Here is a 9,015-nt window from a genome sequence, read left to right as displayed (position 1 = left end):
TTTTCCAGTGCTACAGGATGTTTGTAGGAGCCTGGAAATACAATAAAATCAAAGAAATCTCTCACACAGCTGATGCTTGATGAATCAAATATTTAGTTAACCCACTCAGTTGCCTTTGCACTGTATGGATGATGTTTCTGAACAAGTCCTCAGAGAAGTAAAAAAACTAGACTTGTTAGAAATTTTATACAAGAATCACCATCTGGGCACACAGAAGACAACTTTCCCGCAATAGAGTGATCCCAGTGATCCCAGTTTACCATACTGCTACCCAAGTAAAGGTATTTACCTTTTGCCTAGTAGCTTAGTTTGCCAAAAGTACTAACTTGGTATCAGTTTAGGAATTACCTAAGAGTAAAATCATGCCTGCATCTCATTTTTCCAGCGGAGTATAAATGTGCATTTCTCAGTCAACACTGGAAGAACCTTGTTCCTATGCTACCAGAGGCAAATGATTGAAAGTAACCTTGCTGGCAACAGACACACAAGCACACTGGCATACATTGTTTGCACTACCAAGGATAGCCATACTTGTCCTCTTGACTTCCTTAGGCCCAACCCTCCTCCTCACCACCCCCACGGGCCCAACTTTTAGCCACACCACCTTCATTTCAAACTACGGACCGGAACCTTTTACAAGCCTGTCAAAAGTATGAGGAAGCAGGAGATGGACCCTCCTGTTCTGTACCCAGCCAAGGAATCCAAAATAGAGAAAGGCCGTTTCTCTGCTATGAGGCTAATTGTTACCAGCTATTCCAAGAGAATCACCAACCAGAGTTCCAACCACAGCTCACAAAACCTGTATTATTTGGGACAGTAGTTTTGGCTCTGCCGGTAGTTCCGTATCAAGCTTGCACATGCCCAGCCCTTATGCGTGCCTGTGGGAGGGATGGAGACAGACCTGCTTGCCGGGCTTGGGATTTGCTGAAGCTTAGTCACCCCTTATTAATTTAAGAGGAAGCCTCAGTTCTTGGTAAGGAGTGGACCTACCAGTAGATCAAGTGGAGGAACCCAGCTGGCTGAGCCACAGAAGGGTGGGCCATGCTGGCCTTGGCAGAAGAGATTGTTGGGGAACCTGTGCTCAGTTTCCACCCCCCCCCCATTGAAACAATAGATCCCAGATGTCGGGGTTCACATTGTTCTGCAACTGAAAACACAAGCCTAGTTCCCAAGTTACTCTCTGCACACAAACAGAGAAGGCAGGGGGGTAAATAGCAAACTGTTTGTGAAACTACTTTAAACTGTCTGCCTGTAAAAGAACTTGAAACCTGGGACTGTGTACATGTTATTTTTGAATAGAAATGCAGGATGTGAGTATTAGTGAAATACAATCAATTGAAGTTGTCACTATTTCTAGGTTTTTCTTTGTATCAATTTAAACAGAAGATTAAGATCAACTAGCCTGATCTCAACAGATTTTGGAAGGTAAGCAGGGTTGGCGTTGGCTTGTAGAAGAAGAAGAGTTGGTTCTTATATGCCGCTTTTCCCTACCTGAAGGAGGCTCAAAGTGGCTTACAGTCGCCTTCCCTTTCCTCTCCCCACAACAGACACCCTGTGGGGTGGGTGAGGCTGAGAGAGCCCTGATATCACTGCTCAATCAGAACAGCTTTATCAGTGCCGTGGCGAGCCCAAAGTCACCCAGCTGGTTGCATGTGGAGGAGTGCAGAATCGAACCTGGCATGCCGGATTAGAAGTCCGCACTCCTAACCACTACACCAAACTGGTCTCCGTACTTGGATGGGAGACCAAGAAGTCCATGGTAGCTATGCAGAGGCAAGCAGTGGCAAACCACCTCTGGATGTCTCTTGCCTCTTCAACCCTATGGGGTCACTGAAAGTTAGATGCAACTTGATGGCACTTTACGCTGCCACCCCCAGACATGTTTTGAGCAGGCTAAACAAAGCCTCCCTCCAAGCCCACCCTGATTTGCAGTACCTGTCCCTCTTCAGGTAGGAAAGTTGGAAACAAACTTTAAAGATTTTATTTATTTGTTTTAAATTGGATCAACAACATCTCAAAGGTATGCTTTTAGAGAACTAACATTTCTCATGGGAGATATCAGGGGCCCAAGCAAAGAAATGTTAATTAACAATATATACAAGAACAGGTGCAGTGCACATACCAAAAGCTGAGGTCATTCACTGTACAAGAAAATGTTAAAAACATTACAGAATTTGTTTTAAAAAGAAAGAATTAAAACTTTTTTGCATTAAGCTACATATTCAGAGAGTCCTTTTCTCTTCAGAAAGAAAGTTTCAAGTATAGCAGAAATGGACAAAAATGCCCTTTATAAAAATAACTCAAAAGCTGCCTAGAAAAAATTGCAGCTGCAGCAGTACCTGGCTTAGTGATCATCTTTGGAGGAGGCAACTACAGCCACAGTAAGACTCACAAATTATTCCACATAACTCATTGCCACAGGAGGCTGGGACAGATTCCTAGCTCCCCTTTCAGCTGTCAGGTCCTAAAATACAGCTTTAATCAATGCAACTGATCATCTATATTTTTCATCAGATTAAAAGAATTGCAGTTCATTAGCCAAATCATTAACTGTAGGAAAACTGCATATGGAGTCTTCTAGAACCTGGAAGCAAGATTTCAGACAACACCAACTGACTTGCAAGACCTGGGTACAACTCTCAAAAAAAGTCACCCAATTCCTGAACCTGGGTGGGTCCTGGAGATCCCTGCTCCTGAGATCTGATAACAGGGCTCTTTCCCCTAAACAAAGACTAAACATTGTTGTTTTTTTATACATGCACATTAAATAGCACCTTGAGGTATTGCAATTAAGCAAATGTAGTCAACTGATTAAAAATAAAACAATCAATCAGCTATAGCTGCCATCCTTGACACACTTATTGGGAGTAGGTCCCTCTGAATTCAGTGCCAGTGGCCTCCTTATGAATAATCATATAGGATTACAGTGCACAAGAATTCCAGTGGACTAGCAGTCCAGCAACTGATTTCTATTTTACTTTCATAAGGCAACTTATTGAGGCTTTTGCTCCAAACGTGACAGCACATAAGTCTCACAATTTTACAGGATTAATTGCAGACTACAAATGTTATTGTTAATCCTGGTTTGGCAGCATCCCTGAGCTGGAAAGAAAAAAAAATACACTTTACCACTACAATCCTATGCATGCTTACTTTAGATCAAATCCCAGTAAACTCAGTGAGTCTAGTGCCTGAGTAAATATGCTTAGGATTGAGCTATAAGATATTGGTCACCAGATACTTTGACTCCTACATCCTACCTATAGAAGCTGGACTTTGTTTATGTTTTGGTTGTATGGCCTCTTTCACAAATGACATTTTGTGCGATTATTCCAAACTCAGCCTTCAAGTCGTCAGCAATATTTTGGCAAACTGGAACCAAGTACTAGCAATCAAGTGCTAGTTCTATAAAATACATATCAAATGTCATGCCATAATTAAAAGGTTGAGTGACCGCAATTAATTGTCTTTGAATCTCCAATCGCACAGTTGGTTAAAGGGGATGCAGATACCATTGTTTTAATGCATGCAATTCACTTCAGGTCCAACACTTAGTGCAAGTCCTTGAACCCTTTTTGTTGGGCCCTTTCTCTTTGAAGACCAAAGGGACCATTCTCAGAGCAGTAGCACTGTTAAATCTTGCTGCAAGCAATGAAATGTTGCAGCACGGTAAAGACAAACCAATGTATTAGGGCTTTGTGGACTTTGTAGCACAAAGCTTACTTTGTCTGTAGTAGATGTCTATCAATTTTCAATAGTCCTCATCCTATCAAGGTTATCTAATTTAAAGGCAGTTAAGTCAGAGCTTTTGTATATTACAAGGAAAGATCACTAAAGAGTTAAAAATACAAAAAGATAAAATCTTACAAACAGCTCAAGACAGTCAACATCATGTATACACTATGGCTGCATGCAGACTGAAGATCTGGAAAGGGGTGGCAGATACTACCACCATCCTACTACACACACGCAAAGTCTTCAGTGCAGTTTCCCATATACCCTTGAGGCCTTGCTGCAGCCAGATTTGTGTAACTATTCCCTCTTAAATATGTAAACTTTCCCATATTGTTATGGAAGAGCCATGTGGATGTCTTCTTTAAATATTAAATTTTTTCACTAGTATATACATAAATCAGCTACTCCAATAAGAAAATATTCCATGCCTTCATAAATAAGAGTTCTCAGTCTCTTTATATCCCCCCCATCCCTCTTCTCCAAGCCCTACTATACCCCTCCCCTGGAAATGAGCCAAATTTCACATATGCCTCTTCATGTGCAGAGCCAGATGATCTGATCGGGAGAAGGCACGCTCACAGAGATGACACTGGAAGGGTCGGTGGCCAGTATGTTTCCGGTAGTGGCGTGTCAGTTCATCAGATCTTGCAAATTTCCAACCGCATCCTTCCCAATTACAGTGATAAGGCTTCTCACCTGGCAAAGAAGAGAATAAACTCAGCCTGACAAAAAGCATTGTAAATTTTCTTTCAGAGCCCAAGTCCACTGGCAACCAACTCCTCTGTCCCAAAACCTATTGGGATGAAGGCACTCTCCCCATTATGCGCTTCCCCTCATGAAATCTGTCCTCGTGTATTTTCATGCACTGAAATGGCTCCAGTAACTGCTTTACAGTCATTATATTGTATCTGAGGAAGTGTGCATGCACATGAAAGCTCATACCTTGAATAAAACTTTGGTCTTAAAGGTGCCAGTGGATTTAAGTTTGTTCTGCTTTACAACCAAAGGCGATAAAACCAATAAGGAGCTGCATGCTCTTAACTGCACATATCCTTGCAGCTACTATCTCCTCTCCTAGCTGCCCTGTAAAGTGATGTCAAGTGACAACCTTCTTATGGTGACCCATAGAGTTTCCAAAGTAAGTGATTATGCAGTTGGTTTCCTTCCTCTGCCAAGTCTTCCTTGGTGATCTCCATCCAAGTATAGACTCTGCTTAGTTTCTGATATCTGAAGGGATCCGGCTACACTACACCGGCTCAGCTAAGGACCTCCAGGAACTCCACGGCCACCAGCACCAGGCAGATCGCAACTGCTTAAACAGCAATCGATAATAACAGCAGTTACTCCGCGTCTACACACTTTGCACCATTAGGAGCGCCCTTTCTCCCTCGCGATCAGATCTGTGCCCGCCTGAAAAGCTCTCCACCTTATTCTTGCTCGTTCAGGCAGAGGAAAGCGCGCCGGCCCCCGGCCCCTCGCCTTGTAACCGCGGCCAAAGCCTCGTCTACTCACACCCAGCGCCTGCGAAGCGAAGGCCCTAGAATCAGAGAACCAGGGTCATCTAGTCCAACCCCCTGTACAATGCAGGAATTAACAGATACCCTCCCGCTCTTACCCGTGTGCGTCCGCATGTGCGCCTTGAGGTGCGAGCTCTTGGTGTAGGTCTTGCCGCAGCCCGGGTACTCGCAGTTGTGGGTGGCGGTGCGCTTCCGCGCCCAGGAGCGCCGGCCCCTTTTGGCCTTGCCGCCCTCGGCAGCCACCGGGGCAAAGTAATCCAAGACGGGCGAGTTGGGCGGCGTGACGAGCAGCCCGTGGAGGCCCTGGTGATGCGCGCTCAGGGGCTCCCGGAAGACGCTGAAGTGTCCATGGAACTGGGGCGGCAGCTGCCCGCTGAACTGCGGCGGGAAGGGGTGGGGAGGGCGCGCGAAGACGGGCGGCGGGGCGCCCAGGTGCGCCTGCATGACGTCGCCCACCCCCGGGGGGCCCAGCGCCTTGGTGGGGAAGGCCGCGGCCGCGTGGTGCGTGACGGGAGGCGGCGGCGGCGCCTGCTGCGGGGGGTGGTGCTGGCCCAGGGCCGACAGGGGCGGGGAGCTGTGGTCCAGAGGGGCGGGCCCCAGGCAGTCGGGGGGCCCGCGCAGCATGCAGGCGTGCCCGTCGATGGGCTCTTGCTTGACGCGCAGGTGCCCCAGCGACAGGGGCCGAGGCGGCCCCGCGGCGTGAGGGTGGGCCATGGCCGGGGCGCGCAGCTCGGTGTACTCCCGCGGCTGGAGGTCGCAGGAGCCCGGGCCCGGCGCGGCTTGCTGCTGGTGCTGCATGTCCGGCGTGAAGAGCTCGGCCATGTAGCTGTGGCCCGGGCTGGGCGTGTAGGGCGCCGCGAACTTATGGGGAGCCTGGTAGTTGGAGCCGTCGCTGTCGTAGGTCGTCCCGCAGCTCTCGGGAGTCTCGGGCAGGGGGTAGTTGGGGTTGGGGTTGGGGGGAGCCGCCACCCCGCCGGCCTGCCCGTTGGTGGTGTGAGCCAGGATAAAGTCCAAGTCCACGAAGTGGCCCAGCTCCTCGGCTTCCCTCTTGACGTTCTCCACGTGAGGCGCTCTCAGCCCCTGCCACGAGTGGAGAAAAGGGGGTTAGGGGGAAGGCCAACCGGGGCGCCCCGTCGGGGGAGCCGCCGCCCGAGGCTATTTATAGCCCCCCCCCCCACCACAAAAAACCTGACAAACGGGTTGCGCGCTTCCCTCCACGAGCAGGGCGTGCCCGGCGCTCCGAGCCTTTCTCATTCGGCCCTTTCCCTCCGGAGCGCCGCGCTCCCTGAAGGCGAGCAGCCAGGCATTTACGCGGTCCACTGCCCCCACCCCCCAAAGACACTTTCGAAACTCAGGGGAGCAGGCGATATGGTCGCGTCGCCCCTGCAGCCGCGCTAAACTCCTGGCACCCAGCTGCGATTTCGGAATGGGCCAACACCGAGACCGCATCACCAAGGCACCCCCACAGCCCACGCGCCGAGTTCAGGGTGCTTCCGCTGCCCGCGGGGTCCCCCTTCCACGCCACCCCAAGGAAAAGGACGCCAGGAGCGAATGACATGTCCTCCGCACGCCGAGGCTTCAACAGCGTCTCTACGGGAAGGGGGCAATGGGGTGCCTCATAAATGACAACGATTCCTTACACCATTTTTGTAATACACAGTTCGGCTCGTCGGCTTAGAATCCAACCGCAAAACTGAATAAGAATCCCCGCAAAGTTTTTGTGCCCAAGAATGGCGACATCAAATTAACGTGTCCAGCAGCGCCTTCCCTGCTCCAAACCAAATACGCATTGGGAACAAGCCGAATTGAAATCAGCGGGGCTTCCCCCCCCCCCCCGAGTAAATATGGACAGGATCGGGGTGAGTTATTGGAGCGACATTTATATTCCACGCATTCTCCGTACCCCAAATAAATAAAGTTTAGAATGGAAAATGAATTCATCTTCTCTTATTTGGGTCTTTTACGTCGCATTGGCCCCAGCTCAGGCAGACAAGTTATTAGAGGGTGCTAAAGTGGGGCGGCAGCCCTTTCGTGCCAAGAGCGTCATAAGCCCCAGGATAACTATCGCTGTGCTATGAAGCCTAGCTCGCAGCAGCTCCTTGGGAGCAAAAGTAAATGTCGCCAGAGAGTTGGAGCCCAGCTTTCCTGAAGTCCCCCCGCCACCCTCCCCCGACACTACTGTCAGGCCCCTTTTTGGCAGCGCCTTCTGGTTCGAAGGGCCCCTCGCCAACCTTCGCCCTGCGCGCCGGCAGACAAGCCAATTCCCTGGGAGAGGGCGGGCGGCGCGGCGTCTCACCTGGACCATCTCGGGTTGCCTCTTTTCCACCGGCACTAAACCAGCAAAAGTGGAAATGGACGGCAAGACGGCTTCGTCCACGGCCACGCTCATCTCGCACGCTGGCTCGAGCGGGAAAGAGCTCGGAACCTGCCCGAAGTCCAGTAAGTCCCCTCCAGGCACCGACCGAGCGCTCAACGCCTTCCCCAAGCAGGAAAAGTTTCCTCGGGTCCAACAGGCAAATCAGCTGAGTAGGAGCTTTCCAAACGGCTAAGAGCTGTCCTACACTCTAATTGGTGGAGGGGAATTTTATATATTCATGAGCCTAACCTTCTGATTTGGTTACAAAAGGAACGACCACACCCACCACACACTTATGTGTTTGGCCAGGAAAGTGGGAAGAAAGCAAGTTTTGGTTAATAAACTGTCAGTCTATTAGGGGATCCTACCAGCATTTGGGGAGCAAAGCAGTATTCTCTTCCTTCCTCATCAGTGTATTTCTGAAAGCACCCATATTTACACAGAACAAATAGACCTTCCCTGGAGCTTCTTCACTGGGAATGATTTCAGGATTAGGATGTGGCACCAGAGAGAGCTGCCCCCTCCTCCAAGCCCAATAAATTACACTGCCAGATCTGCACAGTACTCAGTCTTGCTGACTTTACCAGCATAGGGCTGAGGCCAGAGACCCTCCAAACCTTGGGGTGGGGGGGGGGAGTTGCCCAGTCATAGCTGGGTTGGGAAATTCCTGGATATTTTTTTTGGGGGGGGGATACTTCAGTGGGGTATAATGTCGTAGAGCAGGCGTAGTCAACCTGTGGTCCTCCAGATGTTCATGTACTACAATTCCCATGTACTACAATTCCCGCATTTGCTGGCAGGGGCTGATGGGAATTGTAGTCCATGAACATCTGGAGGACCACAGGTTGACTACCCCTGCCATAGACGGCAGGATTTCAGTGGGAGTGTGATGCCTTCCAAAATGGCCATTTTCTCGAGGGAAACATCTCTGTTGCCTGGAGATAAGTTGTAATAACTAGGAGATCTCCAGGCCCCACCTGGATGGTGGCAGTCTTAGCTGGCTGCAATGTAGATGAATGGTTATTGCTCTCTATTACCCCATGAAGCTGAATGGAGAGGCTTATGAGGCTGCCAGTGAATGTGGATGAGACCGATTGAAGGTGTTCTGTATTCATTCATCTTGAGTAAAAACAACATGCTCTTTTGTGAGGGTATTTAAAAAGTTCCAGACCTTGAGGACGGTGAGCATTTTCTAGACAATTCAGAGCTGCAAAATCAGAATGTTTATATTGTTGGAACTATTATTTCATCCCTAGCAAGAAGTATAAAGAATAAAATATAAGAATATAAATAAGAATATAAGAATAAAATAAGGTATAAGACTAAAACGATAGAATTATAATGTCAGCAGCCCATGTAGTTTCTCTGCTGCAAACTGAATGCCCTGTCAATTCATACCTCTTATGA

The 9,015-nt window shown here is 49.0% G+C and overlaps 1 protein-coding gene across 1 annotated transcript; it reads right to left on the bottom strand.

Annotated features, from left to right (window-relative positions):
• Nucleotides 1–1,958: 1,958 nt before the first annotated feature.
• KLF18 (KLF transcription factor 18) lies at nt 1,959–7,766 on the bottom strand. The gene is made up of 3 exons (XM_077334024.1): nt 7,549–7,766; nt 5,351–6,332; nt 1,959–4,431 (listed from the first exon to the last, which is right to left on the bottom strand). Exons 1-3 carry the CDS (start codon nt 7,639–7,641, stop codon nt 4,256–4,258), a joined length of 1,251 nt encoding a protein of 416 aa, XP_077190139.1. The 5' UTR covers nt 7,642–7,766; the 3' UTR covers nt 1,959–4,255.
• Between the last annotated feature and the right edge of the window lie 1,249 nt (nt 7,767–9,015).

This window comes from Paroedura picta, chromosome 4 (assembly GCF_049243985.1).
Source record: "Paroedura picta isolate Pp20150507F chromosome 4, Ppicta_v3.0, whole genome shotgun sequence".
In the NCBI taxonomy this organism is placed as follows: domain Eukaryota; kingdom Metazoa; phylum Chordata; class Lepidosauria; order Squamata; family Gekkonidae; genus Paroedura; species Paroedura picta.
Note: the sequence above shows the minus strand (reverse complement) of the source record. Positions and strands in the feature narration are given on the sequence as shown.

Excerpts from the sequence above, each read along its gene's own strand:
- KLF18 (XM_077334024.1), bottom strand. The coding sequence starts at position 7,641 with ATGAGCGTGGCCGTGGACGAAGCCGTCTTGCCGTCCATTTCCACTTTT. Across the intron at positions 6,333-7,548 it reads GGCAACCCGAGATGGTCCAG|GGGCTGAGAGCGCCTCACGT; the intron begins GTGAGACGCCGC and ends CACTCGTGGCAG. Across the intron at positions 4,432-5,350 it reads GCACATGCGGACGCACACGG|GTGAGAAGCCTTATCACTGT; the intron begins GTAAGAGCGGGA and ends CTTCTTTGCCAG.